The following is a 22746-nucleotide window of genomic DNA, read 5'->3' as shown; positions in this document are numbered from 1 at the left end:
GAAGAAACCTAAAATTTCCCTTAGGTCCATAAAGATTCTGGCAGGAAGGTGGTCTAGGAATTTAGAGTTCTGTTTGTCAGTAGTTGTGTTCAATAAACACAGGACAAATATTTGCGGTTAAGAGTGGTGAGAACTGTTGGTGTTAGCGTGGCCATCTGCTCTGTGGTGGCTTGAAATAATTAGCAAAATATATATTTTTTTCTTTTAGATCATAGATCCTTTTTCAGCCCATATTGTTTTTACAACCCTTTAAAAGAATTAGTTCCTAGTTCATCAGAATCACCTGGAATGCTTATTAAACCTATAGGATCACACCTTAGAGTTTCTGATTCATTCAGTCTTACCTGGGGCTCAAAGTATGTATGTCTTTAGTCAATTTTCCCATGTACTTGAAATATGGGCCACATCTTGGAAACATTATCACAGATGTAGAAAAAACACACACAAAACAAAAATGTACTTTGCAAAATATAAATGAAATCTCGATCATTTAAAAACTAAAATCAATTGAGAGGAAAACTTGTCTTGGTAATTCTAGATGATTTTCAGGGCAAATTTGAAATTTATTCTTCCATTTCATTACTTAATAACTGAGTACATATCTGAAACCTGACACAGGCTTGATGCATATATACTGTAGCAGGTAATCAAATGCAGAGGAATCTTTCCTGCTTAGAATTTATATTTTATCAAGTAGGTGCTTAATAAGGAATCAAATAGTGAAACTCACTGTGGATGCACGTCTGTTTGTTATTAGTCTTTGGAAGGAAAAGTTCAAGGTGCCATAAGGTGCTTTGGCAGAGTCACTGGTGTAGTTTTGGAGTTCATGCTTCCTGGGAAGGCTGAAGAAGTTTCCTGGAGAATTCTGTGTGGGGCTAGGGGAGGTGGGAGGCTGATGCTTTGCATTTTCCTGGGGATGGTCATGTGACAAAGGTTTTTAGTGCATGAAAAGGGGATCTGTGCTTTTGAGGAACCAAAAAATGCCTGAGACTGCAGAGTACAGAGTTAGAGGTCTGAGCAGGGGACTTTACAGGACCCTACAGGAAATATTAAGGATTCTATCATCTCAGAGCTCAACTTGCCTGCAGCCTGGGGAAAGGGGCAGGGAGGTGGGGTGGGGACCTAGAGTAGAGGCAGGGATATATGTCATGACAAGATGATGTGGTTTGGTTTAGGGTGAAATAGTCTTGGCCAGATTTGAGAGCCACTCAGGGCATGACTTGAGTTGGGTTAAGTGGGTTCCAGCTGCTTTGGGTTTGGGGGTTGCAAATCACCTGGATTCACTAAAATAAGAAATACTAGAAGAAGACCAAGTTTGGGGAGGACAAAAGCTTGAACTTGGTTTTGAATTTCAGAAAGGCTGAAATACACTAGTGTTTTTTATAAGACCCACCCCACTGCCAGGCCATTGGCCTGATTCTGACTCCTTTCCTAACATATACTAGGCAATAAATATAATTAACTGATTAATGTTCAGATTTCTTCCTTTCCCTGACACTCACTCAGATGTGTTAATGCCCAATTAGAAGGTGAAAAGGGCAGCAGGGCAGAAGGTGAAAAAAGTCAGCTGAGTTTATTGACTAGGTGGTCAGAACTAGGTGATATTTGACCACAGATGGGCTAGAGGCATGGTGGGCACATAGAGTTAAGGACACAGTGTGGTGTTGAGCCCTGCTGTCTACTGCCTCCTGCAGCCTGGGACAAAGTAGAGTGGATGGTTCATTACCCAGGGTTTCTACTCAGGACATATCTGGGAGCACTAGGAAGGAAACCCACCACCCTTATCCACCTTGGATAGACCTACTTGTGGCATCATAATATTGTGTCTTCTTGCTTACACGTGCTTTTCACTTTCCTTTTTTACAAGTACAGAGAATGAATGATTTATTATGACCTTATAGGCCCAAGAACCTCCTCTATGTTTCTCTTAACAAGGAAGGGGTACTGAAGGTCTTGGCATTGAATGACTACAATAGGGTTATAAATATCTTGTCTTAACTTTCAGAGAAGGCAATGGCAATCCACTCCAGTACTCTTGCCTGGAAAATCCCATGGATGGAGGAGCCTGGTGGGCTGCAGTCCATAAGGTCGCTAAGAGTTGGACACGACTGAGCAACTTCACTTTCACTTTTCTCTTTCATGCATTGGAGAAGGAAATGGCAACCCACTCCAGTGTTCTTGCCTGGAGGACCCCAGGGATGGGGGAGCCTGGTGGGCTGCTGTCTATGGGGTCGCAAAGAGTCGGACACAACTGAAGTGACTTAGTAGCAGCAGCAGCAGACAATATGTATAACATTACATATAATCTTTAGCTTGTTGCTGGGTTAGCTCAGACTGTGTAGGGCTATAGCCATGCAGTCAATGGTTGGAATTATTTGAATCAGCCTTACAGTTTGTTCCTTATTTTGCCTGATATCCATGATGGGCTAACTCTGAGCACATCTCAGTCTTAGTTGGAGTTGGGACTGTGTAAGTGTGAATGACATAGTATCTCCCTTCTACATGACTTATCTCTTTGGGAATTCAGAGGAAGAGGGGCAATGCCAGCCTGAATTCTCCTGAGATGGTTCCTAGGGGGAATTAGCATTTCAGATGGGCTAAAAGGATGGGTGGGGTTAGTACTCAGGGTATCCAGGCAGTGGCCATCTGGGGAGTTTGGACTGAGGTATTAACACCAGTTTGGACTGGGTGTTAAGCATGGTGAACACTCTCAGAGGTGCTGTAAAGTGATCAGTAGGGAGTGGTGTTGGAGAGGGCTGGGGAAGGAACTAGCGAAAAAGTTGTCAGTATTGGAAATGTTTATAGTAGTAGGTTACTATTCATGTGTTGTTTTCTTTCTCAAACATCTTCACCTGCTTATTTCAGTTGCCCCCTGTATTGGTTAGATTCACTTTGCCTGTTGGTCCTAGAATTACCCATGTTAAAGCTGCTGACACCAATAGCTTGTTTTTCCTTCATGCAAAATTCCTTGTAAGCCTCTGTGGATGTCTGGGGGCTGCCATAACAAAGTACCACAAACCTGGTGGCTTAAAACCACAGAAATTTTTTTTTCACAGTCCTAGTGGCTAGAAGTCTGAAATCAAGGTGTCAGCAGGGCATGACTCTGAATCCCATAAGGGAGAATCCTTCCTTGCCACTGTTAGCCTTGTAGTGGTTCTTGGGACTTGGTTTTATTCAGCTAAGTTGCATTGAATGGCTGCTAAGTGTTGTGAAAAGAGTAAGAAGTGGAAGGTAAGGCCATTCCTGCTGTGGAGGAGAGAGGGTAGTGACTAAGTAGAAGAGACAGTGATTGTGAAAAGATGCTTCTAAAATAATTTTTAAGAGATAGAAACTTAATAAGAGCACTTCATTTTTTGAACAATGACTTATGCAATAGTTAATGAAAAGCAATAATGTTGATATGTATGAGGAGAAAAGCAGAGTGTACTTAAGTGCCCAGGTCATGACGCAAACAGGCAGAACTGGGATTTTCACTGGTCTTATGTTTCTGGCCTGTCCTGTGGCACCTGATTCCTGAAGGCCTGGGAATGACCTTCCTTTCTGTGTTCCTAGCAATGTCACATGGCAGTTGGCACATAGTGGGATTCAGTAAATATTTATGGAATCAGTTCTTACCAACTCCCCTGTTTGTTGTTAGTAACTAAAAGTTAAACAATAAAAATATCCATGTTCTAAATGTGTTGGAGTTTGGAGCTTTATTTTCTCTTTAAGAAGGAGCTAGTACACTTGCTGAGAAAGTTATACATTTGTTTATGGCCAGGAACTCTTTGTTTTATTTATATAAAATTTATATAAATATACACACATATATATGTATATATAATCATAGTATATGACTATATATACTGTATGCTGTAATAATAGTGTTCAGTTCAGTTCAGTTGCTCAATCGTGTCTGACTCTTTGCAACCCCATGAACTGCAGCACGCCAGGCCTCCCTGTCCATCATCAACTCATGGAGTCCACCCAAACCCATGTCCATTGAGTCGGTGTATATTATTCTATATATTAATTAATATATTCTGATGTGAACCAACTCTACTTTAAGTACAGTTGGGAAAATGATATGTAGGCTGTATAAAGTTTTTTACTGCAGTTATTTTTGTTTGTCCTTTGTCCCTGCAGTTTAACAGTCTGTTTTTTCTTCTTCTGTAGAACTTTCTGTTACTTGATGAGATATCACAGCACAACCCTCAGCTGTCATCAGATGGTGAAACGATGGTCAACGTGCAAGATTTCACTGCTTTTTGGGAAAAGGTAACAAACCCTCCATGACTGCTAACAGATTCCTGGTGACATAAATTTAGTGGAGAATTTTGAAATTTTAAACATGGTATAAAATGTGACTTGCTCATTTACTGAAAGTATGTTATAAAAATTTCAAAATCTGGAATAAGGTTTGCAACTGATGGAGATTAAGTATAAAATCAGCCCAAGACCTTTGAAATGTTTCTCTATCTCATTTTCAAAAGAGCTTTCAAAGTATTAGCACATTTTGGACTTAAAGTACCTATATTTGGAGATGTCCCCGGTGGTCCAGTGGCTAAGACTCTGCATTCCCAGTGCAAGGGGTCTGGGTTCAATCCCTGGTTGGGGAACTAGATCCCACATGCTGCAGCTGAAGGCAAATAAATAAATAATTTTAAAATGAGTATTAACAAATACATAGTAAAAAAGTACCTGTGTTTGTAATGTTAGATTTGGATAGACAAAATACTGAAGTGTGTAACAGATTAAATGACATATACCTAGTCAGTTGTTAAAGGTGAGAAATCAGTGTACATTTTTTAGCTTTATGTTATCAGATCACCTTATTATACACTGAATGAAGCCATGATTGGGATCTTTGCTGTGGGATAGGTTGGGGTCTCCCCCATCCTAAGCTTCTGGATGGTTCTGGCTACTTTGGTGGCAGCCGGGGTAGGAGGAGACAGCAGGTGGGCATAGTGAGCACCAGTAATTCCTAGTTAAAGGGTTGTACTGCATGGCAAGCTGAAAGGGAGAACTGGTTATTTTCCAATTTCGTTTATTTATGACATTCAGGCAAAAAGAAAACAAGATCCGCTGTTAAGAAGCTGTCAGTCAGTATTGCACACCCAGTGTAACCCCTTTACTTACAACAGAAGTGCTCCCCCTGCCACTGGGTCCTTGGTTCTCTGTTCATATCCTCCAGTATTGGTGTAGATTAGTCAGGAAAACTGAACCCACACTGTGGGAGAGGAAATTTTATGCAGAGAATTAGTTGTGTGGATAATGAAAGAGGGGAAAAATAAGCAGAAATGGCAAAATAGTGGTGAGTGAGACAGTCCAGAAATTAGCAAAGGCAGGAAGCAGTTCCCTCCCTCAGGGCTGGAGGGATTCAGGGAGGAGGTGCCGCCTTTCTCAGAGGGTCCACCTTCCAGAGCAGAGCCCAGGAACTGGCTATTGTCAGAGTGGGGTCCACAGAGGACGTGTCCAGACTCTGTAGACTCAGCCTGTCTTTCATGCCTGTGACTCTGTGGTGCCACCTGTATTGTGTTCACCTACTTCTAGTTTAGTGCCTGCCGTCCCCGCTGACAACACAGTAGTAATTTCCTAAATATATGAAACCACATCCCTGTACCTTTTGCACATGGACGCTCACCCAAGGTGCCTGACTTAACCTGACACCTTCTCCTACTTTAATACAATAGATTTACCTCCAGCTTGGTGTTTCTCATCAGAATACTCTTGAAGCATTGTGGAAAACACCACTAAAATTCCATTATAAAGGTGATTCTATGTGAATGCTAACACATACTTTGTATGACGCTTTTTCAAATTTCTTTTTTTTACCAATCTGTGCAGCATTTTAAAATGAGTGACTTTATTCTTCTTTTAAGAACTTAATAACATGTTCTCAGACTTGTGTGCAGTTTTCGTTGTTGTATGGAACACCTTATTTCTGTTGTCCTGGTGTTGCCTATGGAACGCTGCGCTCCTTGCTGGGATCATTAGTAATTAGGGGCTATCAGATTAGGTCATGGGTAAGAAAGCCCTTGGGAAGGGGAGGGGCACAGCCTTCAGGGTTTTTGAGAGAAGCTGAGTGTGAATGAAGCCACTGCCAGGCTGGGAGGCAGGAGATAAACATGAGCACTGTAACCTGTTCCCCTAGACAGCCAGGTGGGCAGATGGGGGAAGATTTCAGAGTCTCAGATCTCATTCATGAAATGATGGGATTTGGTCTCAATCTTTAAGGTTTAAAATTAAATTATTCCTGTTAGTGCCTCCATTTCTCCATGGGACAGGGGTTTCAAACTGTTTCTGGTACAGATTAGGGGCTCATGATGACCCTTGTTTAGTCAGCACCCTCCGAGCCTGGATAACCAGGAAGGGTCAGTTCCCTCAGTTGTCCAGTGCTACCCTCTTCTCGTCATGGAAGAACAGTATCTGATTCAATCCTGAAGCCTGAACAGGGAGAGAACTCAGTGTCCTGTTCTGACAAACTGTGAGGGGTGGTGCCAGAAAGCAGATATTTGTATGTGGTTTATTGTTTTTTGTCTCAACTGAGTAAAACATAGTAAAATAGGAACCCTAAGTGTCAGACAGGATGAAAGGAGAGGAAAAGTTTACAAATTATTTCTCATGTATTATAATCTAGCTTCTTATTGATAGATTTGTGTTGGGCTTCCTTGGTGGCTCAGAAGGTAAAGCATCTGCCTATGATGCCAGGGACCCAGGTTTGTTCCCTGGGCGGGAACATCCCTTGGAGAAGGGAATGGCTACACATTCCAGTATTCCTGCCTGGAGAATTCCATCGATGGAGGAGTCTAGCGTGCTGCAGTCCATGGGGTTGCAAAGAGTCGGGCACGACTGAGCAATTGAACTGATCTGAGCAACTAACATGCTTCATGCAGTTTGCATTTTAAATAGGTGCCTTATTATTTCAACTCCTCACATTATGTGGGTGTCTAGAGCTGAGTCTATATGGAAATCTGGTGAAAGAAAGAGCCTTCCTAAAGGCAATTAAGACTGTTTCAAACCCTCAAAGAGATAGGAGTGGAAAGGCCTCCAGAACACAGTATCTTAAAACAGGAAGGAGAAAAATGTGGGTTATGTTAGCATTTCAATGACTATTGTATTATTTTCTCTGATTTCTGAAGCAATCTGTGCTACTTTATTGAAATGGGGATGTTTTTTATGAACTCTGATTTGTAGGCATCAGGAATCCCAACCCTACAAGCCCTTTCCTTTACTGTCAGACCCGGTGAACTGTTAGCTGTGGTCGGACCTGTAGGATCAGGAAAGGTAAGTCATGATGCCTTTCGGCAGCTTGATACGATGCCACAGCCCCTTTTCAGGTCTCAGAATGGAGCCCAGAGCTATGTGTAACACAGTTTGAATTGGGTGTATCTATAACAGCATTTCTCTAGGTATGTTCCACTGACCATTAGTTTTGTAAGAAGGTTTCATGGCCAAATAAATCTGGATAAATGCACACTGTGTTTTCCTTCTTGGTGCTTCATGTGGCACAGTTGGAAACTGCTTGTGGATAATTTGGATGTCTCAGTGAAGGAATTTATTTATGTGGCAGCAATGCAGCATGGATGGAGACAGTGGGGACTTCTTTTTGTCAAAGTGGCCCCTCTAGGAAGTCTGGAGGTGGTGAAGGCTCTTCCCAGAAGCTCCTAGCATTTCTTCATGTGACTTGACTTGAGTCCTGTCAGAGCATGTGTAGTGAACGTGCTAGAGCTAAAAATACAGATGTGAACCAGACCCCAATGCCTCTGCCTTCCAGAGGCAACCAGGTTCCAGGGCAAGATACGCAGGCAGGTTATTTCAGCCCAGTGTGGTAAACACACTGATGATGTGTGCAAAGACATGTCACTCTGTGTGTTGTAAGAGATTTGAAGGAAACATGCATGTGCACGTAGTCTCCTGTGTTTTTTATAACAAAATATAGAAACCTAAACATGGGATATATACACTAGAGGGTAATTTCCTCTATGAGGGACTTTTGCTCTTCAGACACAACTCACTTCAGAGTTCTTTTAATTAATCATCTTTGGATATATTCTTCACAGGTGGCTTTTTAGGAACAAGTGTTTGTCAAGTAAAGGATACCCAGATGTGGGAATAACTAGATTAAACATCAGATATATGAGCAAAAAGGTCCTGCCGAACTGCTCTCTAGTGAAGGATGTTAAACGTTCTTAATTAGTCTTTGCTGAGTAGAGCACTTCATTTTGAGGAAACTCATGGGCAGAGTAGATCATTGGACTGTTTTATTAATATTCCTTATCAACCATTATTTTCATTGACCTATGGTATTATTTTCCATTTTTTTTTTTGTCCCAATTGCCAGGGCTGTATTTATCCTGTTCTGAGGGAAAGAGTTCTGTAGTTTATTCAAGCACTAGGGTGGGGTCGGCTGTGCTGCGGGGTGTGTTCTGTGCTGAGTGCTGCCTGTTCACATGTGTGTGTTGCCGTCTGTTTCAGTCCTCACTGTTACGCGCTCTGCTGGGGGAGCTGCCCCCGAGCCAGGGACAGGTCAGTGTGCACGGGAGGATCGCGTATGTTTCTCAGCAGCCCTGGGTGTTTCCAGGAACTGTGAGGAGTAACATTTTATTTGGGAAGAAATATGGAAAAGATCGATATGAAGAAGTAATAAGGGCTTGTGCTTTGGAAGAGGTGAGTAATGACTATTGAGTTGCATATACTCGAATTTCAAATAATGAGAGTGTTAGTTTAAACTGTAAGGTTTGGTGAAAGTTCTTTTTTTTTTTTAATTTGAAACTTAATATTTTAAGCTGGTTTTGGGTAAATATGTATGCATATACACTCCTGTTTTAATCCAGATGTGATAACAACACTTGCAAAATGCCTTTTTTTGGGGACAAGGGTTGTTTCGATTTGTTAACTTTCATTCACTTTAAACTTTTTTTTTTTTTTAATGGACAGTTACAAAAATTTGTAAAAATACAGAGCACAGTGTAATGAACCCTCATGTACCCACCCCCAGCTTCAGCCAGGAGCAGCAGGTGGCCAGTCTTGCTGCATCTCTACCCCTGTGCCCTGCCTGCCCAAACCCCACCCCAGAGTATTTTGGAGCAGATCCTAGACCTCAGATCAGTTAATCAGTAAATATTTCATTAGTTTTCTCTAAAAGAGGAAAACCTTTGGGGAAAAAATCACATTATTTCACCTGAAAAATAACCCAAATTCTTGAATATCATCAGCCTTCTAGTCTGTGTTTACATGTTGTTAATCATCTTACTGAGAAATCTCTTTCACCATTGTTGGAATCAGACTCCATAGAAGGCCTGCCCCTGCCCTTGGTTAATGCCTCCTTGGTTCCTTCAGTTTGTGAGTTTCTCTCTTCTCTTCATCTTTTACTGGTAATTTATGATTCAAAGAAAATGAAATGCTTTAAAATTTCTTCTTTGTTCTGCATTGTTTCACTGGAGGAGAGACTGTTTTCAGAAATGGCATTGAGTTTCACAAGAAATGGTAAGATGAAGTGTTTAAATGTATGTTGGGATTTAAATGAAAATAGTATATGGCAAAACCAATACAATATTGTAAAGTTAAAAAATAAAATAAAATAAAAATAAATAAAATAAATAAATGAAATTAGTGAATAAGTGATGAAAACTGAACTTACTTGATAAGAGAATATAATTTGGAAAAATAAAAAAGTAAATACTGAAAAATACTATATTACTCTCTTGGGTTATAAAAATTACTAGTAATAGCATTAAAGGGCTCCACCTAGGGTCTGTTGAGTGCAGTTTGGACATTCGACTGTTCTTTTATATTGTAAAGAAAAGGCTGGGCCAGATTTTCAAAAGTGTGTTGTTGAAGGCTCCAAACCTGCTTTGCAAGGAAATAAGAAATTTTGCTTGAACAATGGCTTGAATTTCATAGATTATATGAGGTGAGCAGCATTTTGGAATGATGTGAACAAAACAGAATTGCCCATTTAATGAGTTTCTATTTCTTTCTTCTGGGTTATTGTTTTTAATTTATTTATTTGGCTGCATTGGGTCTTAGTTGCAGCACATGTGATCTTTGTTGTATCATGTGAGATCTTAAGATGAGGTTCATGGGCTCTCTAGTTATGGCATACAGGCTTCAGTAGTTATGGTGCATGGACTCAGTTGGTCTGGGGCATGTGGGATCTTAGTTCCCTGACCAGGGATCAAACCCATGTCCCCTGCTTTGAAAGTGGATTCTTTACCACTGGACCACCAGGGAAGTTCCTCCTGGGTTATTGTTAAAGGGAGACTATGTATTTGAAGAAATGATGTCAAGTTAGCAGGAATGAGCTGGATTTTTATTAAATGGTATATAGACTGTGTAGGAAAATAAGGGGGAAAGCAAATGTAAAACAGTGAGAACAGTAACTCCTATTTGTTCAAAGTCCACGTGTACAGCATTTTTCTGTCTCTCATATGCACACCTGCACACTCATAGGGTATGAGGAAAGTGAAAGTGAAAGTGAAGTCACCCAGTTGTGTCCGACTCTTAGCGACCCCATGGACTGTAACCTACCAGGCTCCTCTGTCTATGGGATTTTCCAGGCAATAGTACTGGAGGATTGCCAGTAGTAGTGGATTGCCATTTCCTTCTCCAGGAGATCTTCCTGACCCAGGGATCGAACCCGGGTCTCCCGCATTATAGACAGATGCTTTACCGTCTGAGCCACCAGGGAAGTCCTTCATAGGGTATATGAGTTATTAATTCTTTATGAGTATCTTGAGTGTTACCATATTCATTTTATAGTTGGTAAAACTAAGACTCGGAGAGATGAAAGGACTCTTTTCAACATTTGCAGCTCAAGTTCATATCCATTTCTGCATGACCCTAGACTCCGTGCTTTTCCACGGTGCTTTGCTGCCTCCCAATTGAGGAAACTTAAAAGAAAGAACTTATATTTAAAAAGCCAGTGAAAGATGAAGGTGGGATGTGGAATAAACAGATTTTAGGCATTTCCTCTTTACCTTAATCACATCCAGCTCCTGATGTCCAGATCAGACCCCAGAGACCCAGGCCAGTGTGTGGCTGTTCGTTCACAACCTTGCCTTTCTTGTGAAGCTGAGCCCTTCCTTTTCCCTCACATTTGAATATCTCTGAAGAGCAGGTGCTAGAACAGTGGCTGCCATTCAGCATTTCCCCCAGAGGCTGATGCTTTGTTGAAGCCATGGGGGTGACAGTACCAGTAACATGGGCAGTGTCCAGGGGCTTGACCCACCCTGAGGCATCTGTGCAGCACAGACTCTGGTGGGAAGGGTCCCTGAAGGAATGGTCTGCACAGTGATTCTTCTGTATGTGTTGTGAAGTTTATAAACATAGACTGCTCTCCTAGTCTCTGTGTGGTCTGGACATAGAGTCAGGGTCCCTTGTGCCCATTCCCTCCTTGGCAGAAAGGGAGGCCCAGGGCCCAGAAGTAACAGAGAGGGGAGTCCTCACCCCAGCTTTGTCACTTGCCCACTGTCACTTTGGACATGTTCTGCTTCCTGGCTGGACCTCTGACATTTCTGCAGCAAATGAGGACATTGGGTCAAAGGGTTTCTAAGAGGTTTTGCTGCTGCTCTGAAATGTCATATATAACTCTGATTAGCAAGGAGTCAGCACAGTCTTTATGACACCTGGAAACCACTTACAGTAAATCGCCTAAATAAAAATGAGTTTTATTCCAAGAGTGTATTTGTATGTCCAATTTGTTTGTAAGTCCAACAAAGTTAGACTAGGTACCCAACTAGTACAATTGGTTATATAGTACTGTACTGTAATAGGTTTACGATATTTTTCACACAAATAACACAGAAAAAACAAATGCAAACACAAAAAATAAAGCATTTTAAATCTTATAGTACAATATCTTTAAAAGAACTTTAGTGCAGTACAACAGCCAGCATACAGGAGCTGGCATTGAGTGAATAGGCAAGAGTTACTGACAAGGAGGGAGAGGAGGTGGGAGATGATAGAACTGAAGGATCATCAACAATAGAAGATGGAGGGCAAGCTGCAAGTTCACTCACACGTGATGTTGATGGCACAGATTTTGGTTCCTTACTGAATTCAATTCTATCTACCCTCTTGAAAAAATGATCCAGTGGTGTCTGGGTAGTAGCTTTTTTTTTCTCATCAAGATGACATGGTAGCACTGGATTGTTGCAACTTTCATGAACAGTTCTACATTGAGACACTATACCTCAAAACCTAACAGTGATTCCTCAAATAAAGAAAACCCCCTTGTCATTTCCTGCATCTTGAATGTCTTCAGTTCTTCAATTCTTTTTCCTCTTGTCTAGCTTTGTCCTTTCTCTTGACCTCCAATTCCATCAGGTCTTCAGTATTAAGCTCTAGGTTCTCATCTTTGAAAGATTGTAACTTGAAGGTTTGCATGTCGGGGATTTACTGTAATGAATAATGAGATAATCTACTTATCTCCTTTTGGAATCCATGTATCTGTGGATGGTCTTAAGACACTACAAATAGTAGTGGCTTCTTGGGATTATTTTGGCCTGTAGATATTGAGACTGAATGTATAGTAGAAAAGGCTTGGCCTTCAGAGAAAAATAGTCCTGGGTAGTAACTCCAGGTGTTTGTCTCAGTTTCCTTTGTTATTATTAATAAATGGAGGAGGGATGAGATTACTGTAAAGGAACAGGCAAATGCCTGTGAGATTCAAACATGCCAGGTTTTCAGTACATGGTGGCTATCATTACTATTGGGCTTCACAGGTGGTGGTAAAGAATCTGCCTGCCAATGCAGGAGATGAGGATTACAGAGGAGCCCGGCAGGCTACAGTTCATGGGATCACAAAAGTTGGACACAAAGGAGCTACTAAACATGCACGCATGCACATTGTTGATATTATAGCCATTTTCTGTATATCTATTCATCCATTCATATGTACATGCATATAAATATAATAAAGATTTCTCCTTACAGTTTTTCCCACCCCTACCACTCAGGCAATATTTCTTCTATTCCATATGTTTATAATAGCCATATGTATGTAAGAAAAAACTTGAAGTGGTCCATTTTCAAGAATAGCTAGCTTTGATGTAATAACGACAACTTGCTTTTACAACCAGCTTGCTTTTGTAATCAACTTTCTTGCAATAGCAACAGACTGCTTATATAATAGCCGATAGCCATAAGGCTTACAAAACTGGGAAGTCCAGGCAAACAAAGGGAGGGCAGGATGCCTAGGATTTTTGTGTGGGTTTTTTCTGTTGGTGAATTTAAAACATAAGAATGGGAATAGGGTTTCACACAAACTCATCCTATTGGTGAATTCAAAACATAGAATAGGAATAGGTTTGCAGGAAAGGAGGAAACAAGATGTCAGGGAGAGACCAGCCCATAAAGAAGAGGGGAACAAATGTAGGTGAGGTCCAGGAAGTTTATTCACCCCGTAATACTCAATGAGGAACTGGGGGAGGGACGTGTGTGCTAGGATAACTTGCTCTGTGTAATGACTCTGGGTGTGCCTGCCCACCAGACACCCAATTTTGCAAGACCGTCATTAAAACCTCGCTTCCTGTTGCACCTCATGTTTCCAAGTCCATTTTTTGAGTTTGGGCTGGTGAGCATGTTTCTCACCTGTATTATACTAGATCTAATGAAAGTAAATGTTTAAGTTAATTGAGCTAAAATATTTCTGTAACAAAATAGCAGATATGAAATAATTACATTGGCAACTTTGATTTAGGCTGATGACATCAACTCCAAGGCTCAGGAGTCAGAAGGCTCAGGGATTGAGTTTAAGTTTATTTACTAGGTGTGTGTTTTGGCTGATTGTCTGAACCTTAGAAGCCCATTTTTTCATCTGTAAAATGGAGATAATAGTACTAGCAACCTTATAAATTTGTTGAGGATGAAATGCAGTTGTGATTTTAATGCACCTGATTGCTCACAACAAGCATTCTGTTAATGTTAAAATAATTTTGAAAATAAATTAGCTCTTAATTATAAGCTCAGCTAGTTTTTGGTAAGATCATAGCCATGAAATATGATGGATAATGAAGAAAATATTTGAGTATTTAACTTCCTTTATTTGAGCTGATCTTTATATAGGTGCTGTACACATAGTACATTATATAAATCAGCAATAAAAACATTCTGTTAACATAAGCAATATAGTATGTCACATTTGTCTGCATGTTATCATTTTTTATAGTTTTAAATAGAGTAGTATAGTTGACTTACAATGTGTTAGTGTCAGGTGTACAGCAAAGTGATTCAGTTATGCATGCATACATGCATGCTAAGTCACTTCAGTTGACTCTCTGTGTCTGACTCTTTGCTCCATGGACTGTAGCCTACCAGGCTCCTCTGTCCATGGGATTCTCCAGGCAAGAATACTGGATGCCTTCCTCTAGGGGATCTTCCTGACCCAAGGATCAGACCTGCATCTCCTAGGTCTTCTGCATTGGTGGGTGGGTTGTTTACCACTAGCGCCCCCTGGGAAGCCCTTGAGTTATACATATACCTATGTCTATTATTTTTCAGGTTATTTTTCCATTTTGGTTATTACAGAAAATTGAGTAGAGTTTCCTGTGCTATAAAGTAGGTCCTTTTGAATTATCTATTTAAATATATTAATAGTAGTATATATATATATATATATGTTAATCCCAAATTTCCAATTTTTCCTTCCCTGCTACCTTTCCCCTTTGGTAACCATAAGTTTGTTTCTAAGTCTCTAAGTATGTCTCTGTTTTGTAAATAAGTTTATTTGTATTATTTTTAAGATTATGCATGTGTTTTAATATTTGTCTTTCTCTGTCTGACTTACTTAGAATGATAATCTCTAGGTCCATTCATATTGCTGTAAATGGCATTATTTCATTCTTTTTAATAGCTGAATTATATATATATATCCACATCTTTTTTATCCATTCATCTGTTGATGGACATTTACATTGCTTCCATGCTCTGGTTATTGTAAGTAGTGCTGCAATGAACATTGGGGTGCGTGTATCCTTTCCAACCATGGTGTTCTCTGGATATAAGTCCAGGAGTAGCATTGCTGGATCATATGGTAGTCTATTTTTTTTGTTTTTAAAGGAACCTCCATACTGTTCTCCATAGTGGCTGTACCAAATAACCTTCTAACTGATAATGTAGTAGGAATCCCTTTTCTCCACACCCACTCCAACTTTTTTTTTATTTGGTGGTGACCATTCTGACTGGTGTGAGATGATATCTCATTGTGGTTTTGATTTGTATTCATTTCTAATAATTAGTGATGTTGAACATCTTTTTATGTGCCTTGTGGCCATCTGTATGTCTTCTTTGGAAAATCTCTATTTAGGTCTTCTGCCTGTTTTTTGATTGGGTTTTTTTTTTCTTATATTGAGCTGCATAAGCTGTTTTACATTTTTGAAGTTAATCCCTTGTTGGTTGTATTGTTTATAAATATTTTCTCTCATTCTGTGTGTTGTGTTTTCATTTTTTTTTTTTTTGGTTTCCTTTGCTATGCAAAAGATTTGAGTTTAGTTAGGTTTCATTTGTTTATTTTTGTTTTATTTCCATTACTCTAGGAGACAGATTGAAAAAGATACTTTTCTAATTTATGTCAGAGTATTCTACCTACATTTGTTTCTAAGAGTTTTATAGTATATCCATTTTTACATTTAGATCTTTAATCCATTTTGAGTTTATTTCTGTGTGTGGTGTTAAAGAATATTCTAATTTCATTCTTGTACATATAACTGTCCAGTTTTCCCATCACCATTTATTGAAGAGTCTGTCTTTTCTCCACTGTATATACTTGCCTCCTCTATCATAGAGTAATTGATCATATATGTATGGGTTTATTTCTTGTCTTTGTATCCTGTTCCATTGATCTATATTTCTGTTTTTGTGCCAGTACCATACTGTTTTGATGAGTGTAGCTTTCTAATATAGTCTGAAGTCAGGGTTCCTGATTACTCTAGCTCTGTTTTTTATTTTTTTCCCTTGGGATTGCTTTGGCTGTTTGGGGTCTTTTCTGTCACCATGCAAATTAAAAAATAAATTTTTTCTAGTTTTGTAAAAACAAATAAATTGCTATTGGTAACTTGGTAGGGATTGCACTGAATCTATAGATTGCCATGGGTTGTATAGTCATTTTGACAATATTTATTGTTCAAATTCAAGAACATGGTATATCTTTCCAGCTGGTTATGTCATCTTTAATTTCTTTCATCAGTGTCTTGTATTTTTCAGAGTACAGATCTTTTATCTCCTTGGGTAGATTTATTTCTAGGTATTTTATTCTTTTTGATGTGATAGTAAATGAAATTGTTTCCATAATTTCTCTTTCTGATCTTTTGATATTTCCTTAATTTCTCTTTCTGAACTTTCCCTGTTAATATGTAGAATTGCAACAGATTTTTGTGTGTTAGTTGTGTATCCTTCAATTTTACCAAATTCATTGATTAGCTCTAGCAATTTTCTGATAGCATCTTTAGGATTTTCTGTATATAGTATCATGTCATCTGTAAACAGTGAGAGTTTTCCTTCTTTTCCAATTTGGAATCCTTTATTTCTTCTTCTTATCTGATTGTTGTGGCCTGGACTTCCAAAACTATGTCATATAATGGTGAGAGTGGGCATCATTGTCTTATTCCTGAGCTTAGGGATCATGCTTCCAGCTTTTCACTACGTATGATGTTTCCATCTTTTTTACCACTGAGTATGATGTTAGGTGTAGATTTGTCATTTATGGCCTTTATTATGTTGAGGCGTATTGCCTCTATGCTGATTATCTGGAGAGTTTTTGTAATAAATTGGTGTTGAATTTTGTCAGTAGCTTTTTCTGCATCTACTTAGATGACTGTATGATTTTGTTCTTTTGTTAATATGTTGTATAATACTGAATGATTTATGGATATTAAAAAATCCTTGCATTGCTGGGATAAATTGCACTTGATCATGGTGTATCCATTTAATGTATTGTTGGGTTTGGTTTGCTAGTATTTTGTTGAGAATTTTTGTATCTATGTTTATCAGTGATATTTGCCTATAATTTTCTTTTTTTGTGCTATCTTTGTCTGGTTTTAGTATCAGGGTAATGGTGGCCTCATAGAATGACTTTGGAAGTATTCCTTTCTCTGCAGTTTTTTAGAGGAGTTTCACTTTCAGTTCAGTTCAGTTCAGTCACTCATTCGTGTCTGACTCTTTGCGACCCCATGAATCGCAGCACACCAGGCCTCCCTGTCCATCACCAACTCCCGGAGTTCACTCAGACTCACGTCCTTCGAGTCAGTGATGCCATCCAGCCATCTCATCCTCTGTTGTCCCCTTCTCCTCCTGCCCCTAATCCCTCCCAGCATCAGAGTCTTTTCCAATGAGTCAACTCTTCATATGAGGTGGCCAAAGTACTGGAGTTTCAGCTTTAGCATCATTCCTTCCAAAGAAATCCCAGGGCTGATTTCCTTCAGAATGGACTGGTTGGATCTCCTTGCAGTCCAAGGGACTCTTAAGAGTCTTCTCCAACACCACAGTTCAAAAGCATCAGTTCTTCAGCTCTCAGCCCTCTTAACAGTCCAACTCTCACATCCATACATGACTACTGGAAAACCATAGCCTTGACTAGACGGACTTTTGTTGGCAAAGTAATGTCTCTGCTTTTCAAAATGCTCTCTAGGTTGGTCATAACTTTTCTTCCAAGGCAGCTGCGATGGTGCACAGAGTGCAGGCGGCTGCAACGGCACGCAGAGTTTTACTTTGGAGAAGTGTTAACTCTGCTTTGAGTGTTGATAGAATTCACCTGTGAAGTTATCTGGTCCTGGACAGTTGTTTTTTGGGAGTTTTAAAATCACAGTTTCAATTTCAGTACTTGTGATTGATCTGTTCATATTATCTGTTTCTTCATGGTTCAGTCTGGGGAGATTGTACCTTTCTAAGAATTAGTCCATTTCTTTTAGATTGTCCTTTTTATTGGCATATAATTTCATGTAGTAGTCTCTTAATGATCTTTTGCATTTCTGAGGTGTCAGTTATGACTTCTCCTTTTTCATTTCTAATTTTATTGAGTTGAGCTCTCTTCTTTTTTACTTGATGAGTCTGACTAAAGGTTTGTAAAATTTGCATATCTTTTCAACGAACCCAGCTTTTAAGTCATTGATCTTTTCCACTGTTTTCTTCATTTCTATTTCATTTCTTTTTACAATGATCTTTCATTTCTTTTCTTTTACTAACTTGAAGTTTTACTTCTCTAGTTGCTTTAGGTGTAAGGCAAGCTTATTTGTTTGAGATTATTCTTGTTTTCTGAGGTAAGATTATATTTGTATAAACTTCCCTTTTAGAACTGCTTTGTTGTGTCCCGTACGTTTTGGACTGTTGTGCTTTTGTTTTCTTTTGTCTCTAGGTATTTTCTGATTTTGTCTAGGATTTCTTCAGTGGTCTATTGGTTGTATAATAACATATTGTTTAGTTTCCACATGTTTGTGTTTCTTACAGTTTTTTTTTCTTTTAACTGATTTCTAATCTCATAGCAATGTGGACAGAAAAGATTTTTTATGTTTTTATATTATTTACTTATATATTTATTTATAATATATTTATTATATGTTTTTATATTTTTTATATGTTTTCAGTTTTCTTAAATTTATCAAGGCTCACTTTGTGGCTCAGCATGTGATCGGTCCTGGAGAATGTTTCATGTGCAGTTGAAACAAATGTGTATTCTGCTACTTTTGGATGGACTACTCTGTAGTTATCGATTAAGTCCATCTGGTCTAATAAGTCATTTAAAGCCTATGTTTCCTTATTGATTTTTCTGTCTGGATGATCCGCCCATTGATATAATTGATGTATTAAAGTTGGTGTTACTGTATATTTCTCCCTTTATGGCTGTTAGTATTTGCTTCATATATCAAGTTGCTCTCATATTGTGTGTATATGTATTTACAACTGTTATATCTTCTCCTTTGTTCATTATGTAGTGTCCTGCTTTATCTGTTCTAACAGTCTTTATTTTAAAGTCTATTTTGTCTGATAATGAGTGTTACTAAACCAGCTTTCTTTTTATTTCCATTTGCTTGGAATACCTTTATCCATCCCCTCACTTTCAGCTGGTATGTGTCCCTAAATCTACAAGTATCATGTAGACAACATATATTTGGGTCTTGCTTTTGTATCCATTCAACCATTCTATGTCTTTTGGTTGAGCATTTAGTCCATTTATGTTTAAGGTAATTATTAATATGTATGTTCTTATTGCCAGTTTGTTAATTGTTTTGGATTCCTTTTTGTAAGTCTTTTCCTCTTTTTCCTCTTTTGTTTATTTCTGTTGTGATTTGACAACTAACTGGAGTGTTATGTTTGGATTTCTTTTGTGTGTGTGTGTGTGTGTGTGTGTGTGTGTGTGTGTGTGTGTTTATTGTAGATTTTAACTTGTGGTTACCATGGAGGTTATAGGTATAGGAGGTTATAGGTTATAACAGTCTATATACAAACAAGATTGTTTTTTAGTTGCCGGTCTTTAATTTCTAATGCATTTCCAGTATCCTATATTTGTCCTCACATTTTCTGATGATTGTTGGTTTTGATATCATATTTGTGTATGGATTATTTCTTACCTTTAATGTATGATTGCTACTTAGTCCACCTGATTTGCTCCATGTGCCTTGAGCACATTGTTTCTTTCCATTTGGTTTTCCTGCCCAGCCTGCTCTTTCTGCTCCCATTTCTTGGCAGATCTTATCTGTCACGCCATCTGACAGGTAATACATTCACCTGTATGTATTACTGTGAAGGCACAAGTCACGTGTTTTCACTTTGTGAAAGTGGGAACTGATGCCAACATTAGTCAAATGTCCAGTTGAAGTCACACTTCAGTTCAGTTCAGTTGCTCAGTCATGTCCGACTCTTTGTGACCCCATGGACTGCAGCCCACCAGCCTCCCTGTCCATCACCAACTCCTGGAGTTTACTCAAACTTATATCCATTGAGTTGGTGATGCCATCTGACCATCTCATCCTCTGTTGTCCCCTTCTCTTCCCACCTTCAATCTTTCCCAGAAGCAGGATCTTTTCAAATGAGTCAGTTCTTCTGATCAGGCGACCAAAATACTGGACTTTCAGCTTCAGCATCAGTCCTTCCAATGAATGTTCAGGACTGATATCCTTTAGGATGGACTAATTGAATCTCCTTGCAGTCCAAGGGACTCTCAAGAGTCTTCTCCAACACCCCAGTTCAAAAGCATCAATTCTTTGGCGCTCAGCATTTTTATAGTCCAGCTCTCACATCCATACATGACTACTGGAGAAACCATAGCTTTGACAGATGGATCTTTGTTGACAAAGTAATGTCTCTGCTTTTTAATATGCTATCTAGGTTGGTCAAAACTTTTCTTCCAAGGCTCAAGCATCTTTTAGTTTCATGGCTGTAGTCACCATCTGTAGTGACTTTGAAGCCCCCCAAAATAAAGGCTGTAACTCTTTCCACTGTTTCCCCATCTATTTGCCATGAAGTGATGGGACCGGATGCCATGATCTTAGTTTTCTGAATGGTTTCAGAGAAGCCAACTTTTTCATTCTCCTTTTTCACTTTCATTAAGAAGCTTTTTAGTTCTTCTTCACTTTCTGCCATAAGGGTGGTGTCATCTGCATATCTGAGGTTATTGATATTTCTCCTGGGAATCTTGATTCCAGCTTGTGCTTCATTCAGCCCATGTTTCTCATGGTGTACTCTGCATATAAGTTAAATAAGCAGGGTGACAATATACAGCCTTGACATACTCCTGTCCCTATTTGAAACCAGTCTGTTTTTCCATGTCCAGTTCTAACTTTTGCTTCCTGAACTGCCTACAGATTTCTCAGGAGGCAGGTCAGATGGTCTGGTATTCCTATCTCTTTAAGAATTTTCCACAGTTTGTTGTGATCCACACAGTCAAAGGCTTTGGCATAGTCCATAAAGCAGAAATAGATGTTTTTCTGGAACTCTCTTGCTTTTTCCATGATCCAACACATGTTGGCAATTTGATCTCTGGTTCTTCTGCCTTTTCTAAATTCAGCTTGAACACCTGGAAGTTCACAGTTCATGTATTGTTGAAGCGTGGCTTGGAGAATTTTGAGCATTGCTTTACTACTATGTAAGATGAGTGCAATTGTGTGGTAGTTTGAGCATTCTTTGGCATTGCCTTTCTTTGGGATTGGAATGAAAACTGACCTTTTCCAGTCCTGTGGCCACTGCTGAGTTTTCCAAATTTGCTGGCATATTGAGTGCAGCACTTACTTTCACAGCATCATCTTTTGGGATTTGAAAGACCTCAACTGGAATTCCATTACCTCCACTAGCTTTGTTCATATTGATGCTTTCTAAGGCCTACTTGACTTCACGTTCCAGGATGTCTGGCTGTAGGTGAGTGATGGTATCATCATGATTTTCTGGGTCGTGAAGATCTTTTTGTACAGTTTTTCTGTCTATTCTTGCCACCTCTTCTTAATATCTTCTGCTACTGTTATGTCCATACCTTTTCTGTCCTTTATTGAGCTAATCTTTGCATGAAAATTTCTCTTGGTATATCTAACTTTCTTGAAGAGATCTCTAGTCTTTCCCACTCTATTGTTTTCTTCTATTTCTTTGCATTAATTGATGAGGAAGGCTTTCTTATCTCTCTTTGCTATTCTTTGGAACTCTGCATTCAAATGGGTTTATCTTTCCTTTTCTCCTTTGCCATTTGCTTCTCTTCTTTTCTCAGCTATTTGTAAGGCCTCCTCAGATAACCATTTTGCCTTTTTGCATTTCTTTTTCTTAGGGATGGTCTTGATCTCTGCCTCCTGTACAGTGTGATGTACATCCATCCATAGTTCATTAGGCACTCTGTCTATCAAATCTAATCCCTTGAATCTATTTGTCACTTCCACTGTAAGGGGTTTGATTTCAGTCATACTTGAATGGTCTAGTCATTTTCTCTACTTTCTTTAGTTTAAGTCTGAATTTGGCAATAAGGAATTCATGATCTGAGCCACAGTCAGCTCCTGGTCTTGTTTTTGCTGACTGTATAGAGCTTCTCCATCATTGGCTACAAAGAATATAATCAATCTGATTTCGGTATCGACCATCAGGTGATGTCCATGTGTAGAATCTTCTCTTGTGCTGTTGGAAAAGGGTGTTTGCTATGATCAGTGGGTTCTCTTGGCAACACTCTATTAGACTCTGCCTTGCTTCATTCTGTACTCCCAGGCCAAATTTGCCTGTTACTCCAGGTATCTCTTGACTTCCTACTTTTGCTTTCCAGTCCCCTATAATGAAAAGGACACCTTTCGTGGGTATTTGTTCTAGAAGATCTTGTAGGTCTTCATAGAATTGTTCAACTTCAGCTTCTTCAGCATTACTGGTCGGGGCATAGACTTGGATTCCTGTGATATGGAATGGTTTGCCTTGGAACTGAACAGAGATCATTCTGTCGTTTTTGAGATTGCATCCAAGTACTTCATTTCAGACTCTTTTGTTGACTGATGGCTACTCCATTTCTTTCTAAGGGATTCTTGCCCACAGTAGTAGATGTAATGGTCATCTAAGTTAAATTCACCCATTGCAGTGCATTTTAGTTCACTGATTCCTAAAATGTCGATGTTCACTCTTGCCATTTCCTGTTTGATGACTTCCAAGTTGTCTTAATTCATGGACCTAACATTCCATGTTCCTATGCAATTATTGCTCTTTATAGCATCAGACTTTACTTCCATCACCAGTCACATCCACAGCTGGTTGTTGTTTTTGCTTTGGCTCTGTCTCTTCATTCTTTCTGGAGTTATTTCTCCACTCTTCTCCAGT

At 39.2% G+C, this 22746-nt stretch overlaps 1 protein-coding gene across 1 annotated transcript in view; it reads left to right on the top strand.

The window, feature by feature from the left end:
- Positions 1-22746, top strand: part of LOC133243998 (ATP-binding cassette sub-family C member 4-like) — a 202517-nt gene that overhangs the window by 39812 nt on the left and 139959 nt on the right. Inside the window, 3 exon segments of the mRNA XM_061410684.1 lie at positions 4156-4257; positions 7177-7266; positions 8458-8649. Of these exon segments, the coding sequence (XP_061266668.1) occupies positions 4156-4257; positions 7177-7266; positions 8458-8649 (384 nt within the window).

Source organism: Bos javanicus, unplaced genomic scaffold (assembly GCF_032452875.1).
Source record: "Bos javanicus breed banteng unplaced genomic scaffold, ARS-OSU_banteng_1.0 tig00001919_1, whole genome shotgun sequence".
Lineage (NCBI taxonomy): Eukaryota > Metazoa > Chordata > Mammalia > Artiodactyla > Bovidae > Bos > Bos javanicus.
Note: the sequence above shows the minus strand (reverse complement) of the source record. Positions and strands in the feature narration are given on the sequence as shown.